Source organism: Passer montanus, unplaced genomic scaffold (assembly GCF_014805655.1).
Source record: "Passer montanus isolate IOZ18808 unplaced genomic scaffold, ASM1480565v1 scaffold54, whole genome shotgun sequence".
Lineage (NCBI taxonomy): Eukaryota > Metazoa > Chordata > Aves > Passeriformes > Passeridae > Passer > Passer montanus.
The window spans coordinates 4363071-4386483 of NW_024370374.1; the positions used below are offsets into that span (position 1 = coordinate 4363071).

At 39.8% G+C, this 23413-nt stretch overlaps 1 protein-coding gene across 4 annotated transcripts; it reads right to left on the reverse strand.

Moving 5' to 3' along the window:
• Positions 1–1049: 1049 nt before the first annotated feature.
• Positions 1050–23413, reverse strand: CCDC34 (coiled-coil domain containing 34). 4 transcript variants are annotated; one of them, XM_039725027.1, is made up of 9 exons: positions 22996–23413; positions 20720–20792; positions 20002–20044; positions 18825–18877; positions 13740–13872; positions 11520–11627; positions 3392–3550; positions 2801–2942; positions 1050–1622 (listed from the first exon to the last, which is right to left on the reverse strand). In XM_039725027.1, the coding sequence occupies exons 2-9, from the start codon at positions 20749–20751 to the stop codon at positions 1408–1410; spliced, it is 885 nt and encodes a 294-aa protein (XP_039580961.1). In that variant the 5' UTR covers positions 20752–20792; positions 22996–23413; the 3' UTR covers positions 1050–1407. The 4 variants fall into 4 exon arrangements, with proteins under 4 accessions (XP_039580961.1, XP_039580962.1, XP_039580960.1 ...); XM_039725028.1 differs by lacking the exons at positions 20002–20044; positions 20720–20792; XM_039725026.1 differs by lacking the exons at positions 18825–18877; positions 20002–20044; positions 20720–20792; positions 22996–23413 and adding an exon at positions 17080–17271.

Sequence of the window (23413 nt, forward strand, 5' to 3'; positions counted from 1 at the left end):
AAAAATAAGTCTTTTTATTTCTGCTTTTTCCTTTTCACCATTAAAAACAGAATTGTTGAGATTGGGATGGATCTATTGAAATGGTCTAGTCCAACTCTGTTGTTCAATAGAGGACCAACTGGAAAAGGTTTCTCAGGGCTATGTCCAGTCAGGTTTTGAGTATATCCAAGAATGGAAACTCCACACCACTGGCCAATTTTTTCCAGCATTTGATGACTCTTCCTGTTAACATTTTTGTCTCACGTTTAAATGGAATTTCCTGTATTTTGATTTCCACTCCCCGCCTCTTCTCCTCTCGCTGGGCACTACTGAGAAGGGTCTGCTCTCTCTCTCCAGCCATCAGGGATTTTTACAGACCTTGCTCAGAGACAGTACTGGACCTTCTCTCCTTCATGCTGAACAGTCACAGCTCCCTCAGCTTCTGTCTGTCAGGTGCTACAATCCTTTCATCACCTTTGTGGCCCTTCACTGAGCTTCCTCCAGAATGTCAGTGTCAGTCTTTTCCTGGCACATTCCTGCCCAGGAATGGGCCCAGCACCCCAAGTGTGGTCTCACAGTTGTGGTACAGGGGACAGACTCTTCCCCTGCAGCCCAGGAGGCTGCTGGCTGCACTGGCCACATCCATCAGCTGTCCAGGGGACTGAGGTGAGGCTGACTGCTGGCCTGCACCCCTGCACACACCCCTGCTGAAGGCTGGCTTGACACTCGCTTCCTTCTAGCTCTCAGGAACCTCCCCTTATCACCAGACCTCTCAAAGACCACTGAGAGTATCCTTACAGTGACATGTGCCACTTCCTCAGCTTTCTCAGGTGCACCCACAGGTTCATGCATGTCATCACTGGCACCAAACCTCACACCCCTGACCAGCTCTCCCTGGTTTGTACATCAGGGCCAGCAAAGAGCCTGTATCCATTCCTGGCAGCACTCCAGCTATCCCACTGTATCTCTGCAATCACAGTGACATGATAACCCTGGAGCTGAGGCACGCCAATTCCTTCTGCATTAAGCCAAGAACTGTTTTAAAAATTGTTACAAATTAAAACATGTGGTTACAAATTAATTTATCTTTAAAATAACTTAGTGAATACTGTTGCCCAAAAGAATAACTACACATACAAAAGAACTCCTTTAACAACAAGAGAGGAAAGGAAGAAATAACCCTGTGCATTTTATTGGCATCAAGGTACACTCCCATTACAATTAATCTTCTCCTTTTTTTTAAACTAAAATGCAATATAGAAAAAAAAACATTTAAAGCCTGATTGGTCAACTAGCAGTAAACACAAAACCTGCTCACAAAAATGGGGAAAAAAAAGACACAAAGCAATCTGCACTGGACACGTAACTACACAGAAGGTCACATTTATGGTCCGATTTGGTCAAGATTGTAAGGACATTTCTTCTGGACTATAACTTCTTTCTGCACAGGGATCCAGTACAAGGGTTACTCCTGGGCTTAGAAATCACCACTGGTAAAGCTGCACGTGGCTGACAAGATACAGGTCTCTGACTCTTCTTCATGGTGAGAACTCTGTCTTCCTTTGGGGGAGGCACATGTACCGGCTTCCAAGGAATGGGGTTACAATATGCTGGAGCTGGATACAAATTTCTATCAGCACTCCCTGAAACATTTAGAAAATACACATAACTGAGAAGGAGTATTTCCACTACAAGCTTGCCAATGCAAGCAGTTATAATAATTATCTGGACTAAATACAACACATTTTCAGAGAAAGGCAGCACAGGCACATCACATATTTAAAGTGACCCAAAATGATAACCATTCCACCTTTTTGTTTTTTACACAGTCACTGGTATATTCTTCACCTCTACTGAAATAATAAGCAAGTTGAATGCTCAGTCCTTTGTGTTCTTAAAAACTGTCAATGTCTACAAATTTGCTACTTTGTTTTACCCAGCCACATGATGCCTACACTTCAAAGTTTGTAATACGTTACACTGAATGACACAAGTGCGTAAACAAATATTTTTCAAAAATCATTTAAATAAATGATTGCAGCTGTCAGTATATAATGCAGGTCCAACCAAAACAGGAAGGCAAGGTATATCACTATATACAAATAAATGTAAGCAGAAGAATAAAGGTTGTTCACCTGCTTTATACCTGTCTCTTAAACATTCAGAGATTCCTGTCTCTTAAACATTCAGAGATCAGAATTTTGGTCTCAAAACTATTTCTGTTGCAAAGTCAAACAGAAGCAATTATTTTAGTTGCACAGAAAAATGTTTTCAAACAAAAATGGACCAGGATTACAGAAGCCAAGGAGGTGCAGTGCAGGTGAAAAGCATAATTTTAACTCAGAACACAGATTGATGCTCCTGTCTCCTTTTTCAGACAGGACTTCTGCCAGCTTCTAACTGTTCTTGTGTCTCAAAACCCCACCTCTTTTCTAAGGGGCATTCAGATGTGCTGACACACATCTTCTGTAACACAAAAACTAACTTGAAAATGACATAAATAATGTGATTCACAGGACCCAGTACTTTGTTCTAGAGATTCCTATGCTTGGTAAGAAAAATCAGATGAAATCATCCTTTGGTATGCCACATAATTATCTCAGAAATGTCATTTTCCTCTCAAACTAAAAAAAAAAAAGGCTAAGAAAAAGACACAAAAGGTCTCAATCTGTTTCCCTGACTTATAGCATGAGTAACCATTCCTATGTGCCAAAACTAGGTATTAGATGAGTGTCTCAAACAGCTTTTATTTTACACTAAAATACTAGAAGGAAGGAACCACAAACCCCCATCACTCCATACTTGTACTGTACATACAAACCTGTAGACCTCCCATGTGGGAAACCATAACCATTTAAAGCAGGTTGTGGTTTATTTCTAGCATTTTGCAGCCATTCCTTAAAGATTTTCTCTGATCTTGTTCTCTTCTCCTGTAGCTCAGCCTCCCGTTCTTTTTCTTTTTCCTAGAAATAAAAAATAAAAGGTACTCCTAGACAAAGCCCTGTACAACATATACACAATAGTAAATAATTTTTTGCCCATTTCCAGATTGCTGAATACAACTCAAATATTGCTTCAAATACAAGCATCTTGTCCTAACAATGGAAAATATGCATTTTTTGGTTTAAGACTGAAAAAAACCCCAACCCCCAACCTCCATGTTACTCCAGTGTTTCCCTAAAAAAAATATCAAATGCTATTAACAAAAATGCACTAATATGCATCTTACTTTGCTGACCATACCACAGTGCCTTTAATGCACTAACACTGTAACTCCTGATTTTTCTTCATGTACAACACTGCCATTTGATGTCCATATATTCAATGCCAGATTTGAATATATCAAATCTGAATCTGCAAGAAGTTGCAGATTAAGTAACTCCATCCATATAAATGATCAGTTCATTAACACCTTCTCTTTTTTCTTCTTTTCTGCCTCTTCAGCTCTCTTCTTCTCTAACCATTCTTTATACTTTACGTCAGCCTTTTCTTTTAACTGCATTTTTTCTAGTTCCCTTGTGGCTTTTTCTGCCATTTCTTTGTTCAGTTTTCGTTTTCTTTCTCTTCTTTCCTATGTGAAACACATCAAAGAAATAGAACAGAATTTTTTTAGTATATTTCAGTGAGCAATTATTTTGAGGAATACAGTAAATTTTTTTACACTATTACAAAGAAAATTACCATAAACATGAAAAAATATATGATGCTATAAGCTTTTTGAAATCAGGACCTATTCACTGCTAGATTCCAGGTATGATAGACATATAAACTTGTCAAAAAAGACGATAAAAATTTTACTTTCAGATCTCCACAGGTTTACTGCTCTGTTTTATTTATTCAGAGATTTTTAAACACTTTAGACACATCTCAATATTTCTGGGAATGAAATACATATGTTGCAATTCTCAACAGTGATGTGTTAGCTTTACTTGTCAGTGAATCTAGAGCAAACTACAGTTCCAAATGCAAGTCGGGTAAACTGCCCCCTTCTAAGAGTCACCGAGATATGCAGATTGTTCAGCACAGTTCAGCATAAATTAAACAATAAAAAAAAGTCACATAAAAATACAGTTCATATTTTGTGGCATTCTCTTCGGTATTTATACCCTTCCATTTATTCACACAGGGACTACTTTAATAAATCAATCACACAATTCTCCTCTTCAAATTATGAAAAGGAAAATGAGAAAACACATTCTGGGGTAAGCAAAATGATAACTTGAGGGTAAAGTGAAATTGCTGCCTGTATGATTTGGAACAGAGAAACACCAGAGGCGTCACTCACTTCTACATCTTTTCAGTGTGTGTGTATCCAACAACAGTGTTCTGAGGATCCTGCTCTAAGCAACAACCACATATCTACTGGCCTTTGCTTGATCTGGAGAGGGAGGTGTTTTCATTTAAAGAGTGACAATAGCTCTCATTTCTGTTCCTTGTAACCTTTATGAAGTGTCTGGAATCTTTACCTAAGGGTTTATTGTATAAAAGACATGAAAATAAATATAGGAGAAAACTGAAAGAAAAAAAAAAGAAAAAAAAAAAGGGCTACTTCCATACTTAGGGGAATGGTTCCATAATGCAAAACCATTATAAGCAAAAAGTAGACTACAAATCTGTCTAAATACTACAAAAGCAAGGCAGGGAAGCTTCTTAACTTATCTATTTTAAATCACAATACTTAGATGAGTCTAGCTACTCTCTAGGCTGACTCAAAGTTAAATTAGGTCCTCTGTAAACAATAACATGCCACACACACTACCATGAAAGCCACGACTATTGCTAAGTTTTACTCCCAGTGAGACATCCCTAAGACAGGGGGACTCCCTGCAGAATTGCAGACTTTATACACTGCCTAGAAATTTTTCTGCAGACAAACCAGAAATGCTTCCTCTTTCTCTCACAATCAGAACAGATTTTCCTTCATATAGTTAGTGTAGACCATATCCCCAGCTTTAGTAACCCATCCTCATTATAGAAGTCTATAAAAAATGCTATGAATGTGCATATTAATGTCCATGTTCTTCACTGCTACTTTTCCTTTCCTTCCATGTATATGTGAATATTGTTTATGCTTGGTGTTGTTTAGATTTTTAAAATTCTCTTTGATCTTGTGTTCAAAACAGTCACAATCTATTCACTAAACCCCAGTAAATTTACCTACACTGCTATATGGTTGTGGTATTACCTAAATTAAGGTATTGATTGTAAAACATTCAATTAGTCACTGCAAGAAAGGCTTGTTCTCCTGCCACCCTGGCCAAGCACATGATCAAGGAGAAAGGATACAAATCTACCCTGAAGGTTCAGTGCTCTGTGCTGTGATTCTATCAGGTCTGAGAACGCAATGAAGCCTGGCTTAGGTGAGTCCTTGGAAATCCCCCAGCCCACACACATCCCCTGTTCCACAAAGCTGTGATGGTGACTCTGCCCACAGCAGGTGTCTTCTGCCGAAAAATCAGACCCACACAGATGTGGTGAATGGTCAAAGGATTTTAAAATTTGAAGTAGTGTCCTGACAGAAGGTAAGAACACTAAATAATTTTCCATGCAGGGAAAAAACCCCTAATTGCTTTTGAAACAGAGGCACTATATCCAGCTGGAAGAAAACTATAAGAATATGTATTTCTGTATTTTCACATCACTGAGCAATCGAGAGGCTGGAATGAGCAAAGTGCAGAGGTGCTTTCTGTTCTGCATTTTCTGTGTAGACTGTCCCTGAGTGGAAGCATTTCCAGAAACTAATATGTGATTGATATTTTTAAGATACTTCTCAAAGCAGTCCTTTCCATCTTATGATCTGCAGAATGTGACATGTTTCTTTTCACAGACAAGAGTTCTACTTCACAGCTGTTTGCTGACATCTTAGCTAGCATATTCTAGCATCAGTTAATGCTGACCAATGGCAAAATACAGGAAAAGCCCACATTGCCAACATCAGAACATACATCCTAATTTACTTGTTTATCCTCACAATAATTGTGGACATTAACTACTTCTGGCACTCTTGGAAATCAGGGACATTCAAACAGCTGTAATTATCTTTTCAACTTTGCTCCATAACACAACTCAGTGACCAGGCCTAGCCCACATGAATACTTCTCTAATCTCTCTAGAATTTCCATGTGAAAACAACAAGAGGCTACAAAGGAGATCAGCAACAGCCTGAGTTGAAAATGGCTCTTGACAAGCTGGTTTATACCAATTTACTGCTCAAGTTCACAGTCAGGGCAGACCCCACTGCAGCCTAGGAACTGGAGAATTACTGCATCTTTCTCCCAAACTGTGTTCATTTCATGTGGGGACTCGATGCATGTGACAAGCACAAAGATTTAGTGTACTTGTTCCTGGAACACTCCTGGGATCTTCAGAAGAATATGGACTCCATGAATGCTGCTGAAATAATTGACCACTCATTCACCTGTCACACTGAATTCCTCTTCCAAAATGCTGTCTAAAACTCATTCTAACATTCAACATGAGAAATTAGTTCATTCTACTTACAGCAATCTAAAGGAGATTAAGATTCAGGTACAACTTAAAATTATAACCATGGCATTGGTCATGCATGACACCACAGAAAAATTCTGTGTAAAGACCTTTCAGGTCCAGAGAGCAAAAGACCCACAATATGGGAAAAAAAAAATCTGTAAGAAATTAAGCCCAGACTCAGGAAAAAAAAAAAAATAGATATGTAAAGACAGACTTAGGTATGTAAACAAAATTTTAGTTCTTAAATGCAGTTGGTTCTCATGACTGGAAAGCATTTCTACTAGCAGCTTCCCTCACAAAAACACTTCTTGAAAGGCTTCAGTCTTAAATAAGTGGACATCTTAGCATCTCTTTCAAGTCTAAACTGTCAGCAAAAAGCATAGTACATCAGGCTCTCCATTAGCAACCAGTGTTTGACTCAACAACAGTTCAGCTGTAAGAATATTAACCCAGACAGGAAAGATCTGGATTTCATCACCTTTCTGCCAGAGGAGATTCCAATTAGCATGTCCCCAAGCTGCAGGCTGGCATGACAGGATTCCCCACCCATTCTGTGGAAGTGCTACTATTCCTCACAAAATCATTAACAACCCATTGGATGAAAGACAGAGAGCATGAGCAAGCACAGCTTTTGAACTTGAAAGTCATGCTCAAGCTGTGGAACAATCTGTGCTCTGTATTAACCATGCTGAGATAAAAGAGACATTAAACAAAAAGCCTTTGGTGTAAGAGTTGGCACCTAGGTGTCTCTTCTGGAGGAACCAGCACACCAAAAAGGGAAGGCTGCTCCAAGAACACTGTCATTCATTACTGCACACTGTGTTGGTTCTAGGCTTTCATACACTCCTTAATGCTTTTTGCTTCTCATAAAGACTACCAGCCAACAGCATAGTAAATGGAAAGAACAAAATTTTCAATGAAAAAACATTCCAACAGAACTTTTCCATCCTGTACCTAGTTTCCATTACAAATTATATTTTTCAGTAAGTAAAGGGGACTTATTGAAAAGAAAAGAACAATAAAAACTGTTGAACATCCAAATTCCATCTTTAATGCCTGCTTGGTAATATTTACTTTTATAGAAAAAAATTGTTGCCTTATTCTCTATTCAACAATGCAGAAAGTATTAGAAATGCTACAGTCAATTTTAGATTGGTATTAGAATAATTGTTTTTTCCAATGGAAAATTCTAACTTCACTACTTGTGCAGTTACAACTTTGCTAGGTATCACATTACTACAGAATAAAGAATTACATGCAAACATTAAATACAGGGATGTTAACAAAATGAGTTTCAGAATTGCAGTTATTTTGCAATGCAAGTATTCCTCTTTGGGGATTTCTGTCACTGTTGCAAACACATGCACAACACATGTACTGGGTTTTGGTTTGGATGGAGTTAATTTTCTTCATAGCAGCTCCTGCTGTGCTATGTTTGGATTTGAGAAAAAAATATTGTTTGTGATAACAAGTTACCACTAAGCAGTGCTGATAAAGCTTCAAGACCTTTTCTGCCTCTCACCCCATGCCAGCAGGGCACAGTTGGGGGGCACACGAGGAGCTGGGAGGGGGCACAGCCAGAACTGACAGCCCCCAGCCCAAGGGAAATCCCAGACCATCCTGCTCAGCAAGAAAAGCTGGGGGAGCAAGGGGGGCTCTCAGCTGCCTCCTGGGGCTAACCCACAACAATAATAATATAAACATTTATATGTACACTCACGTATATATATGAATTGCGTACTCCAGGTACTTCTAAGTTCATGCTCTATTGACATTGTAAAAATGCAGCAGCTTTGCAGAGCCAGTAAAGGTGGATTAAATATGATTTCAAGATACCATATTAGATTGTACAAGGTAGAGTGCACTGCATCAGAGCTGCTTTGTTTTTTTTTTAATATGCAATCAAAAACCTGTTGTCATCAGGCCTGAGCTTTAATGCTAATATTTTATTCAGCAATAATTCCTAAGAGGTTCTGACTGTGATGACAGCGATAAAGAATTAAACTGTCATGGCAGTTTACAGGCTCTCCACATTTTATGCATTCACAAGGCATTTCACAAAAGCTTTTCATACTTTGATTTGCAATCTGCAATTCCACAATTATAGGTACCTTACTGAAATTACCTTACTAAAGTGTTCAGTCCCACAGCTGATGACAGGAATGAAAGAGACTTCACATCACAAATTCACATAAAACAGGAACTCAATACCAAACTTACTTGCTCAGCATTTACAACCATAGCCACTTCATTTTATCACTAAAGCTATCAGTAACTCAGAAATAAACATTTTAGTTACATTAAAAAATCATGTTATGTTCATTTTCCTTCTGGAATCAAAAGCATGCTTAGCATTATTTTATATTTAAAATATTTCAATTGATACTTGCTAAAAAGTTAACAGACAATTTACTGTTTACCCACAAATGGCTCAACTTTAAGAGGGAGAGAAAGTAAGACTATTTTTGTCCAGGAGGGATTCAGTATCTTACTGAAAATTGTAAAGGCATTATCAGGTCCAAGATAGTTCCTAAAAATTGGTTTTATTAAGCTTTTAATTCCTAGTGAGCTGAAAAATGTTGCCATGAACAAATATTTCTATGAACATATTTCATGGCTTCAATGTTCTTTGACAGCTCGTATTTCAAAACACTACTTCTAGCTCATTTACCACCTTTAAGAACCACAAAAGCTATTTACATAGAGGAACACTAAATAGCTAGGATTCCTTTACTTTCAAAAATAGTTTCTGCAAAATATATAGAACCATAAGAAAACCACAACAGCATATATTTTTTAATCTATATTAAATAATAAAAAAAACCCCAGTAGTGAACAAAAACAGTGCTCAAGCTTTGCTTCCTAACCTCACCCTAAAGGAGTATATTTAGCAGTTAAAGAGAGCATCACAACTAAAACCGCCATGTAAGAATACTGGCTTGACATACAGAAAACCAGAATTCTCTTATGCATGTACAAACATTTTACTTCTCTCACAAGCATCTCTCACATTCCCAGGACAAAGACAGTTCCAGCAGTGTCTCCTGGTGCTGGATGCTCGAGATGAAGGAAGAAGTTTCATGTGTGCTCACGTGTGCCCTCTTTTCTTTATCACTACAGTACTGAGCAATGGGACAGGACACAGCCTTGTGGGAATTACAAAGGTAAGGCCCCTGAAAGTACTGCCACTTCCAAATAAAGCACTTTCTGCACACAGGGCTCAGAACCAATAACTGAGCTCCAAAAAGGTGAGTGCCTAATGCAAATTTCAGTTAAAAAATACTGCAAGCTTTGCCCCAAGAAGCATCTTTGGATACTTCTATGAGGAAAATAAGTGTTTTAAAAACAGGAGATATGTATACACTCCCCAAAAAAAGGATATCAAATGTCAGTGCTCACGACTATTACCTCAACTACAGGTGAAATCTTGATGCACCTTTAAACATCTTAGTCACTGATTTGACATACTTGTCCTTCAGTCTGTATCCAAATCCACAAATAATCTTGCAGAAACTTGAGGTGGGACAGTCTACACAGCACAAATGTTAATATCCTATGGACAGCTAGGCTTTTAAATTCAGTCCATCCTTGATTTGAGTGTGGTTTATAGAAAAGACTAGCCAATGAATCGTCTGATTTAAATGAAAATCAGCTTACTTTTTTCTAACCACTTGCTCTAAGGATGACCCTATGCTTCCAAAACATCATTTGATAAAGTCCAGACACAAGCATTTTTTTTCTCCTGTCTTCTGGGCTGGTGCAATTACCATAAAAATAACCTCCTAATCCCACTGACAACAGAATATAAATTGTTAACCACTAAATCCACAGAGTTCCAAGGAAAACACAAATAAGTAGAAATTTATGGAAGCTGAAGGAGGTGGTAGGGGGAGTGAGGAGGAGGCAGAAGGAAAACTCTGGTTTTGAACTAAAACTATTTTAAGAGGCAGACCAACTTCTTCAAGCCAATGAATAGTTACAGACAACCAGAATTTAATTTTCATTTCAATTTCATTTTGGAAGAGGAAAATGGAATTGTATATGCTGAAAAATAAATCTACTTTTACCTGTGTACTTTAATTAGTAATACAAGTAATATGAAATTAATAGAGCAGGATAGGTTCTGCAGAGGGTTTCTGCCGATTATCCAACCAGCACTGAGACTAAGATGAATTAGGTTAGATCCAAATATATGTTAGTCTACTGCATCTAGGCTGAATTTGAAGGAGTTCTAAATGTAGGAGGTCTGCCCATCCCACCCAGCTAGTGTTGCTGAGATATTCTGGGTAAATTTTCATCTGCTTTTGCTCAGAAGCAGAAGTGAATGCAGTGAGCAGCTGGTATTGCTGCAGACCACAGGACTGAACACACGAAGTGGACACGCCTTGGGCTCCCATTGCTGCCACCCAGGGCAAGTGCTCACCTGCTGTGACAGAGCTGTCACACAGCCCCACTGAGATCAGCACTGTTTCTCACCCTGGACCCAGGCACTCCCTCCTGGGGAGAACTCAAAAGGAAATTCCTTACTGGCTGTAGGAATTCCCAATTGCTAACTGTGTCTTCTGACAGTTCCCTCAATCTGGCCCCACACCTCAGTTACCCCTCCTAAACCACATCCTGTGGTAAATACTCCTTGCCTGCCCATGGTGATATTTAACTAAATCCTTCTTCTGGTTCTGCCTGGTGTACAAAACATTGCACACAGTCAAGATGTACACTTACCCAAAAATGTTTGGGCACTGAACCTGGGAATTCTGGGTGCACTGAAGACCAAAATCCCTGCTTTCACCAGCAGAAGGCTACTGCATAAGATGCACACCCATTGTCAATTATGTGACTACTCAGAAAACAAATCCCCTTGTACCCCACAGGAAAAAAAAAAATCAACCTTGAAAAAATGTTTAGCTGCTTTGGCATGTTCTTATAATTTTCAATTAAAGCAGCCATTTACTCAGCTAACTGAAAACATGGCAAACAGACTGAGTAAATTTTACACAGGCTTACTCAAGCATGCCATGTACTAGAATATTTCCAGTCAAAGCAATATTTACCTCTTCTCTCTTTTTTAAGACCCATTCCTTGTGTTTCTCTTCAGCTATCCTTTTTCTTCTTTCCCATTCTTGATTTTGTTTCATTTCCTCGAGTTGTTTATTCATTTCCTAAGTACAAAAAAGTATACATTTCAAATCTGTGGTGACCATTTACAGCAATACTGGCAGTAGTGCTGCAGTTAAAGCAATGTAAGCATTAGATTTTGGTATATTTTCCTTCATTAAGATTTTAGAGCAGAAGAATGGCAGTGAACACAGAAATGCTATGAAATACAATTAATGAAAATGTATAATTTTTAGGATATTAACTAAAAAACATATTTTAATTAGGCTTTGGAAGCAATTAAATGCATCAAATAATTCCTCAGCTTACTGAAATGCCTTTTTAGTCAGCAGACTCTTAATTTGCAGCAGTACTTTCCTACAATATTTAAAATTTACACTGTGTACTGCTCTGCACTGTGAATGGTATGAAAAGCTAAGTGAGGTATTATTCACCTGTGATTTTTAGTACCAGAACTATTAGAACTTTAGGGCTTAACACAAGGCTTACTAAAGCCAAAATTATTGCAGATTCTAGCAAATTTTCAAACAGGAGTTTTAATTGGAAGGTGAGAAGAAATTTTCCAAGTATATTTATATAACATACAGTACATATGCAACCCCATTTGTATCTCTCCAGTGAAGTTAATAAAGAAAAAAAACTAAGGAGACAATTTGAGGTGTCCATCTTCTCCAAAAGTAACATTAACACAAAGTATTAATTTTCAATGAAAATTTATACCTTCGAACACAGATGGAATTATTTCCATGAAACTGATTTTTTGGTCCCTACACTGCAGTCAGTTTCAGAGAGAACCCCTTTCTTATGACACAGAATCTCAGTTCAGTAGGACATCAGTAGAAGCTTACAGAAAGCTCAAACACTCACAATACAGACATAGTTTGAAAATACAGTTGTTGCTGCATTGAGGCAAAGTTACCCCAAGTAACATCTCTCTTGAGTTCCAAGACACCTGTAGTGCAGGGATCCTGGTTTCTGTAGAAGTTTAGAACACTTTTATAATGCAAACAGAGCAACATTTTTTGGTATAAATATCACATATCTCATTCTCTTCTGGCATCCTACAAAAATGTTGATTATATTTTTCTCCCAAATATAAGGTTTTCGCTCTGTCTTGCTGCAGTTTAACATCTAATGTTTTCAAAATCTTACAAACTGTATGACTATTTTCTACATGGCCTTAAGCAATGCTTGTTCTACAACTGTTCTTAATACTTAGTTGAGAGACATCAGCCAGTTTACATTTACATTACCAATCCAGAATACAAATGGGAAGTCATGGAACATTTGGTGGACGTGGATTAAAGGATCAAAGCATATTCCTCAAGTTTAGCAAACTACTTTGGTGTACTGCTGACCTGTAAAATTCTGTTCCTGAGCCTTCCAGTGGTAGGTGTTTTATACACAACATGAGGTAGCCCACATAAACCTTTACAGATAATCCCAGAAAGGCCAGGAAAACATTCAAGGTCAAGCAGTTAATCAGTAACTAAAGTGAGAAATTATCTAATTTTGATGTGATTGCTCTAATCACTACGCAATACTTCCCATTTGATGTTCAACAATGGTGTAATTTAACCAACTGCAACTACAAACAGAGTAATCAGGAAAAGATAGGGTGCTCTCACTTAATTGAGAACCAGCCCTGGTTCTCAAGAACTACTCATCTGCAAGGGGCAAAAAGAAAGAATAAGGAAAAAAAATGCTGTAGTGGGGATCCCTTTCCTGGGAAAGGACACCAAACAGCTGTAAAATTATGTGCTAAGCAGGTAACAACATTGTTCCTCAGAACCAGCAGTGTAGCTTGGCACACTTAGAACCAGCACACATCCCATCTTCTTCTACAACCTACATGTAGGCCTATGCACCCATGATGAAAATCAAGGCAGTAATTACATAAATGTTTTAATCTTCTAACATCAAACCATGACCTGACAGATAAAAAAATATTATACAGCACCAGTTCAATGAAGCGTAACACGCAGCAAAAGAAAATGCACATAACATGAATCACACCAGCACTGACAAACACCAACTCTATGGAGGCCTAAAGCACTAAAAAAACAACTACTCATGTTTCTACAACCAAGGAAAAGAAAATCCTGTGTCTGCTCTCTTCTATTAGACTCAGAATCAGAAAAGCTGGATGTGGTCACCTCTGCAGCTCTGGCCTGTAAGCGGGCACGCAGCTCCTTCTCTTTGCCAATGAACCACTCTTCCCATGGTGAAAGGTTATCTTTCAAAGGTGACACTTTTCTCCCCACTGCTGTTTCAGAGTGTTCAGCCCTCCTGAATTAGAAAAAAGAAATGAAGAGAGTATTATCTATAATGTATTTCACTGAAAAGTTAGTGTTATTGTCTTGAAAAAGTACTTTTCTTTCATGGCATAATGTGACAACAATGATATAAGCTTTCTACTTGTTTACTAATCTCCCTAATGGATAAATGGCATTTATAATACACTCTGACCATCCCCCTCACAGTCTGCATTTTACTTACTAAATTCTAGCTTGTTAGTGATTTAGACTGTGGAACAGATTGGAACACTACCTTTTAGGAACTAAACTGAAAGAATACCTGTAACATCAGTGTCCCTTTGCTTCTCACAGATGGAAGCCAAGAAAGAACAGAGATTTAACATTAACATACTGTCTGTAGTCACAAGAAGCTCCTTGTAGCCAGTGGTCTTCAGCAAAAGCAAAGCAAAAGCAGACAATGTTATTTTCTTTGTTCAAGCCTTACACAGATGGATTCATGGTACCAAGAAACCTCAGCACTAAGAGTCTATTCATTACAAATCCATCTGTTCAATCCAGGAAGTTTTCCATCTTAAAACACTTTCACAGCAAATGTGCTGAAGAAATACAGCCAGCATCAACACTTGATGGTATTATACAAGGTTCTATTAGATGTTTAATAGGATATCTTACCTAAGTCACTCATAACTTCTTTACTCATGAATATTGCAGCAATCCTAGCCCCAGGTCACAAATATCTTATACAATATTCCATACATGTACTATTTCCTAAGTAACACAGTGCATTAGCGTCCAAGTCAGCTAAATCTGAAAACAGGTAAAGAGATTTCTTTAAAAGATTTGTTTCTGTCTGCCACAGAAGTTTTTCTTGAGAACAAAGCAATGAAACTAGACTTCACTATTTCCTATGGACGTTCAGGCTCTGGAAATACCTACCTACATATATACTGCACTACAGTGAGGAATTCTCTTTGCTGAACCTAAGATACAGAAGAAGCACCCAACAAGCATATTATCCTAATGCTCCAGAAATCAAATTTTTAAATGTAAGACATCTGTATTTTATCAATACAAAAGTACAACATATTCAGGACACAGCAGTACTCCAACACTCAACTGCACAACATTTTCTGTCCCAGTCATCTTTAGAACACATTTCTGTGCTAGAAAGCATTTGGGGACAAAGTCAGTGTTACAGTTTTGTCCTACTCTTCCCTGTTGTTTTACCCATGTGTGTTTGCACTAACAGGACTTTGCTGGTCAGGTCAGGGTAACTGACTCGCACTGAAACCTACCTGGAGCAGGTTTATTTCCCCAGACAAACCCACTTCTACGGTGTGAAATGCAGAGTGACAGAACTGACAGGGACACCCTGACACACAGACAATGCAAGGTCAGAAGCAGCACAGACCAAACACACCAGTCCAGCACAGCCACACACATCTAGGGCTTTTATGCTACAGCATTAATAAAGACCAAAATTTTAACAAAGACAGCTTTTAAACACATACATATGGTAAGAGATGCCACTTAAGAATGCCTAATTATATATTTTATAAGAAAATAAGTCTCTGAAAGTTCATTAAAGGACAAAAGTATTATACATTCACATTCAGGAAAAAAAACCCATAACTTTGTACAGATTTGACATTTTGGGCAGGGATACTTCCTCAATACATTCATTTGCTTTGCATGATTTGCATTATGGCACCTAGTGGAACACAGCTGACAAATTAAACCAACCTGGAACAAGTACTAGGAGAATGAATAAATTAGGAAAAATAGTATTTATTATGTATTTTCTTCTATCAGTACTCATGAAATTCAAGATGTCAATTTATATAAAAAAAAAATTCATAGTAATAGATTGAAAACTTACTGCAGATGAGTAAAAAATAACACAAAATGAAGCTTAAACAGGAAAACACAAGCTCAGTACAAAGACCTGTGAGGAGACACACTTATCCAATACTGTGTCTAAAGCTCTCCAATTGCACCAGAACCCCGTCTTCCCTGGTGTGCATTCCAGCCACCAGTCACACTCTCCTGGCACACCAACCATGCATTTTAAACCACTCACACCTTGAATTTCACAGGACCATTTTCTGAAATTCTAGCAGCTATGAACTTCCTCAAAATAATTAAAGTAATAGATTTCTTAAAATAGCCTATTCTCACATGCACATTTAATTCTAAGTAAGTATCTTAAATCAAAGGAGAGACATTTGGCATTAGACCCAAGTGTGATTAATAGTGAGCAGTGATTATCGTTTGTTGTATATTCACGAAGGCGACACATCAAACATAACATTGGATCCACAACGAAAACATGAAAATGCCTAACAGCATTAACAAGGCCTTGCTCCCACCCCTTCTCTTTTGCAAATATTGCATTTCCCACAGCACAGCTGCCTCCAATTCTTGTGTACTTTTAAGAGGACAACAACAACAATACTCAGAGTGCATGGCGGGGCTACATAAGAAATGGTTTTTACTATCGTACTTCTGAGATCCTGGCAGCCACACACAGAAGCTGCTATTTGAACACAAGGTGGGCACTCAGTGAGACACAGCAGCAGTGCCCATACCAGCACAGTGTATTTAGCCCACGGTTTAACAGGACTGCCAGCTCACACCCTAGAAGAGGCTGTCTTCAGCTGCACCTCACTGTGCCAGAGAACACCGCAGCAACAGGCCCGACTTGGGAGCTGCTTCCAACAGCCTCTGAAGCTCAAAGACGTGATGTAGCATGAAGAAACTGCAACACAACTCCAAGGGGCATGAACAAAACTGCTCACTGGGAAGTAGCATACAGAGAGCTAACAGGAAAACGGAAAGAAGGGACCATGAACTAGCTGATCTCTTCACTCCAAAGCCTCTGGCTACGCTTGAACACTCCTCCCCTGGACTTTCAGCACTTTGTTCAAGAAATGCTTTTAAGTAAAGTGTAGTATGGTCCATGTTCCTTCACCGCTCTCCATGGAAACCTGCACCCCGTGAAGCTCTGCTGACCTTCCTTCACTTCACCGGGCACTTTTAGACTTTCCAAGATACTCAAAAAAAAACCAAAAAAAAAACAAAAAACCACCAAAAAAGAACAAGGCACTTAAGGCGCTCGTCGCTCATCCCTGCAAACAAGGCTATATTTATGTAAAATAATCTTCTGCCTCCGGCAGAGGGAAGCGAGTGCAAGGCAGCCCTGAGCCCCCTGGAGCCCGGTCCCTGCCGCAGGGGTTACCTATGGCCCGGCGGGCTCCGGGAGCCTCCGGGAGCCTCCGCCCGCTCCTGCTCCGGCTCCTCACGGCCCGGGGAGCTGCAGCGGGACGCGAGCGACAGCGGCGAGCCCTCCGACGGGCTGGGGGGCGGCTCGCCCTCAGCGGGCGGCGGGCTCGGGCGGCTGGCCCCGCCGCTCATGGCGGGGGCGCGGCGGGGGCGGGGCCCGGTGCCGCGGAGGGCCCATGGCCCCGCCGGGCCCGGGCTTGCTGCGGCCGGGGCCGGGCACGGCCTGGGGCAGACACCGGGCAAAGACCGGGTGACACCGGCGGCCCCGAGCCTCTGGTGAGCGCTGAGCCGAGGCTCCCTGCGGTGGGATCTGCCTGCCTGGCACCGCCAGGGCGAGCCCTGACACGCCTGTGCCGATCTATAGCGACTGCTCGCAGTTCTTTATTGCTGAACGTTTCTGCACAAGTAGCCGCGCAATAAACAGGAACCGGTAACCTTATCTGCAGGTGACAGTCCCGACGCATCAGAAGAAGGCATCTCAACATTCAAACAGCCAAGTCAAAATTCGTAATCTATACTGGCATTGAATTGCAAAACCCCATTTCAGTACTCAGAGTTACCATCTTGTTTCTGATTCACAGTTCTAAAGCTTGGTTTTCATACACCTCTGCTAGGAAAACTGTGTCCATTGCCCTCTCCATCAGTTGATTTTCCACCGAGTCTACAACTATCTGTAATAAATAGGTCAGATTATATATCTATATAGATATTTCTATCCCTGTTTGCCACTGCATTCTTTGTCAGCCTTCTATTTGGGTTCCAAATTCTGGGAACGTGGTCCCCTTCATTGCTTATGCTGGGCCACCCTTACCACCTCTCCCCCCACCTTTTAGCCAAATCTTAGGCAGGATCAGCAGCAATAAACATTTGCACAACCAAAGCTTTCCATTACCTTCGAATTTCATCAACCAAGGAGATAACTGCTGATCAGCAGTTGATAAATTTTTATAAAACTTTGACTGATTTTGCTGTGGCTGACTAAGCAGAAGCATTACTGATATTAACATGAGATATAGAAGTTTGAAAATTAGTGTAAATTTGGCTGCTGTATTAATTGTTCTTGTGGAGATTCTTCACGTAAGTTTAACAAGAAATGTATTTTTAATTGGATAGGCAAGTTGAAAAATGGGAAACAGCATTAGAAATGCTTCTGTCAATCAGGAAAATCAGTTGTGACATCTGAGGCAATTGACTTGACGTAACAATTGAATTTCAGTAGCTGAGTGATACAAAAAGGTCATCAAATCTACACAACCATTATGTGCACCTAGACACCAGCAAAAATAATGCTCCGAGGGAGGAAACATCTCAACACCATCATTAACAGTCCTAAAAGATGCCCAAAATGATTGTATTTGAAGATTTTAAGTGGGGATGTTTGGTGCTTGGGCTGCAGACTGACAGGCACCCAAATCCGTAATTTCTCTGACAAACAGGCTGCATCTCTCCTGTCTCTCAGGAGCATGTACTTCTCCCTCTCTCTTGCTCTTTGGACCCTTCATTGACACACAAAACCTTACTAAAGAAAAATATTCACCCAAACAACTTGTGGTCTGAGCAAGCTGAAGCTCAGGGTGCCTCAGACAACTGCTGAGGCCAAAGCCAGGCAAGCAACAGGAACACAGCCACAGACTCAGAGGCAGAGGTGGCAGGGATTTGGGATGTCCCCCTTCAGTGGTGGAGCTTCTGCATTTGGCTTACCATTTCACAAGGAACTGCACTTTTGACAGGCTGGAGAAATAACATGATGGCTCCTGTAAGAAAAGAACACATGTTATTGCATTGCTGATCACCAAATAATAATACAGAATTGTTTTCCAGCAAGCTGAAAAACACAAAAAGGACCTGAATACATCTCTCATCTAAGCACCCCCAGAACACTGAATACATCACTATGCACCAAATTGATGCTCATGATGCTTCAATAACTCCATCCAATTGTGGTAGATTGTTGATTGTTATGCTATGATTATCATAAAATAAAGAATCAAGTGTGATTTGCCATAGTATCTCACAAACAAATTATACCTGTTGAAATAATTTGATGATTCAAATACTGCAGACAACAGAGTATCACTAGAATCTAAATTTCAGGCCGAGTAAAGTTACAACAAGAAGAAAATTTGAAACTGGTCTGAATTCTTAAGATACAAGTTACACAATCCAATGCCTTAGCTTTGTTCAACACAAACCACCTATGGTTTTACAGGCATTTTTGTATACATGCTGCACTCAGCTGAGAAATAAAAGCACCATAAAAGTTGTTCACTCCATGGCTACCCAGGCACCGTGAGCAAATATCCATGTCATGGCAAGCAGCAAAGCCTCAGGTATTTCAACAGGCTGCAGACCAAAGTAATTTCAAAACATCTCAGCAAGGCTTGAAAACCTTGCCTGGCCTTAAAGCCCATCTCACAGTGTAGAGTGGCAACAATCATAAATTAATAGGAAAAATGAAAAGTCCCGGGTTGTCTCGGTGAATTGAGGAATTCTGGAACTTGCTGCACTGAGCATCTCTCACTTCTCATGGAGGCCCACATCACCAGGAATGGCCAGAAACTGGGAAATGGATGTCTCAAGGCGAGGCAGCAGCAACTTTGCCAAACATAAACATTTGAGCTTGTCTAGTCCCTTCCTATCCTGTTGTACCGAATATGATAATTTCTCAGGATGCCAGAGCAATATTGGGCAAACAGCTTATCTTAACAAACCTTAGCACTGGGACAAGCTAGAGGAGTTTATGCATGAAGACTGCCCATAGGGAGGGTGGCAAAAACCAGGTGACCCTTTGGGAAATTAAAGCATTGTTGCTGGAATGGCAGAAGCACTCCAGCTCTGAAGAGATGTGAAAACATAATATTGTTACTATCTTGCTTACCATTGTGCCCAACTTGTCAAACCAGCTCCACAGCCACTGTGCCCTAGTTAACACAGGAAAGGTATGAGCCCAAATAATGTAATTTTGTTAAAAAACATTGAAACAACAATCCTGCAGGTTCAGTACACAACTTCTATGGCCACAGAAGGACTGATAAGATAAATAGCATGCTGCAAGGATGCAAAACCTTAATTCTGTGAACTGAATGCTAGAAGCAGCTGCCCTGGCAAGAATTACATGCGAACACTGCTAAGACCCATAGGCAAAATCAAACTGCCACAATGAAGAACAGAAGTTGCCACAAACAACTGAATGAATTGAATAAATACACACACGCCTACAGTTGATACCAATGTTAAAATCATCCCAATTTCTCACTAAAGAAACTACCAAAACTACATTCAGTCTTTCAGTGCTAGCTCACTGTCACAGCCTATAGAATAAGCACTTAGAGCTATCTAGCAACAGCGAGAAAATTCAGAGTGCAACTAGCAAGATGTGTTCACAGACCCATACTTTGTCTGCATGCTCATGCCAATCAGCATGTCTGAACAACCAAATGCTCGTCACAAATTTCTCAGAAGTATTCCCCAAAAGCCACCCGCAGTATTTAAAAAAAACCATTTTACTCAATATCAAGAAAGCAATTCCTTAGATAAAAGACATAGAAAAGGTCTATATTCTAGACACAAATCAACTACTCTGAATCACTACGCACCTTGACTTGCCAACTCTTGTTTCTGAAATCATTCAGTTTTAGAAATTCAACTGTAATCTGATGAACTCAGTCTCTGAAAAGACAAGAGCCAGCAGAAGGGAACTTCTCAGTTCAACTTGATGAACACTAGCCAGGTTTAATGAAAAGAATGAGATCAGATTGCTTGTACATGTCATGTCTAATTCCCCACTAGATATTAAGGAACACAGAGGCATAAAAATAATGAAAACTGAAGAAAATACTAAATGTATGGAGAAAAAGAGGCTTAGACATCAAGCTTTAGGCTTGAAAAAAAGACTATTTTACTTGCAACCTCGAAAAAAGTAGAAAATTTGAACCAAATATAGTTGAATTCAGGTGTCCTTAAGTCTTCAGATTTTCCAGCATAAGGAAAAACACTGTGGCAGGCACAGGAGCAAGGGAGAAAGCTACTTGGCTCACCCTCCATGTCAGAGCTCAAGGAACACTGCCTGTACTTGTCTGCTGGCTATTTTTGTGCCTGGATGTGTAGTTCTGCTTGATTAGAGGCTGTGAAACCCGAGAGGTCCTGGATTGCCTCACTTTCCTCCATGGTATGATGTATTCTCATCCTTGCAGTGCACTGTACACACCGCCAGTCCCAGCCCAGGTTCTGCTGCCTGCAGATGTGGAAGCCTCTGCTTTAAAGGGACAGAGCCTCCAGATGGGAATTCCTCTTGTCTGGGGGAATGTGCAAGAGCTCTATGCAACACATTTAGGTTAAAATCATATCTTTGTCAATCACTAGCAGTATTCCCATTGAACCCAGCTGTTTTATGCTAGCTGGAGACCACAGCCCTCCTGCTTTTTAACAGCCTTCACTTCTTTAGCTACTTTATAGTTCTCCATAAAGTCTCTCTTTTAAAAAGCATCAGTTGCTAATAGATTCATTTTTGGGATGGAATTTTCAGAACATAGGTTATGCTTTTGTTACTGGAAACCAGTGAGGCACTTCGTATTTTGTTACCCTCAAATCAAAATTGGCTCCCTATAGCAAACACCACAGTGGCCACTAACTAGTATTTCTTAGGGAAAACCTACACTGTTACTTTGTACTGGAGTAGTGCCAAAAGTGCAAGGTATGAAATATGTCCATTCACCTTCCAAGTTCTTATAGTACACAACAGTACAGAAAACAGCAATCTGTACAGTGATATATTATCCCATTGCAGAATCCATTTCCTTACTTACTGAATCATCTTCAACTAAACCTTAGTGTTAAATCAGACTCTACTGTACAATATGTGAAAGGTAATATTGAAAAAACTCCGGCTAAGAATATTAACTTATGCTAACACTAAAAGATCAAAAGCATTTGTGTAATTAAAAATTATTGAGAGCACATATAAAACAAACTGTGCATTGTGCTTTTAATTAAAAATATTACCCTGTAAATTGAAACTGAAGGCTTAAAAATAGTAATCAAAGTGAAAAGAATTACTGAAGTATCTTTGTGTAAGTTTGAAATTTCTGAGTAAATTCACAAATAAACAGGAAATTCTACAGGAAATACAGCTAAAAAAGGCAAAAGGCAGCTAGATCAAAAAGTTGCAAAGCAGATGCATTATTTTTATAAGAGAATGAAAAAGCTCAATTTCAAACAAAGAGCTCTCACCAGCATATTGCCACAGAGCAGGCTAATAGCCATCTCTAAGAAATTGCTCATAATGGGGGAAAAATAAGGAATACATTTGGCAATTTAATTTGTGACCATCTCCCTGCAAAAAGTTGCTTCCTCCCAACAGCATAAGACAAGGAAGAAAAACAACAACAAAATGTTCTCCTTGCCCTGTGTTTTTCGTTTAAAGTCAACAGCAAAGCCTGTTTGACTGCTAAATCCAGCACTGGAGCTCAGTATAGCAGCTGTAGAGGTCCAGAGACAAGATATGTGACACTGCAACTGTAAGAACAGTTTCAGCTAGCTTTAGACTCTAGAAAACCAGAGGAGGCATTTTCTGTGGGCACCCCAGAAGGGTGCAACTTGAGGTTTGACTTGTTTTAGTCTGAAAACTGAAATTAGGAAGCTTTACCCACCTGATGAGACTACTGAGGTGACAGCTCAGAAAGCCACTGGTACACAGGTAACAAAAATCCCACACGTTGTTAACACAGAACAGCTTTAAGGCAAGCTGTCCCCATGTATTTGACATTGCTTTTGGAGCAGCAGCAAGTGGATGAGAACACCTGAACACTGCACTGTGCCCTGGCCTGAGATCAGCCTGACCAGCGAAGGCACAAAGGAAGTTGGCATTTGTTACCTGCATCTGTCTGGATTCTCCTGTGGCCATCCTCCACGGTCAGGTTGAGAGAGGCACGTTTGCAGCACTGCTGCTGAACAGGCTGGCTCCAGGAGCTGCTGCTCATACTCCTTCCCCTCCACCAGTGTGTGCTGCAAGGCACTGGGCTGACTGCATTGAAGAGTTAATTGCTAGGATAACTGAACTCCAAAAACATCCTGAGATGCAGTGAAATACCAGAGCTTCAAATGGATCACATCTCCTTTGTACACAGCACGGCAGCAAAGGCTCACTTGTAGAACAGAAGAAATAAATCCGTACATAAGAACACTAAAAACACCACAGGCTTTCTGGAAGCTTTGTGCCAGGATTCCCTTCCCCACTGATTATAAATAGCAGCTGACATTTACAGTCTTTCCTGAGAAGCATTCTTATTACC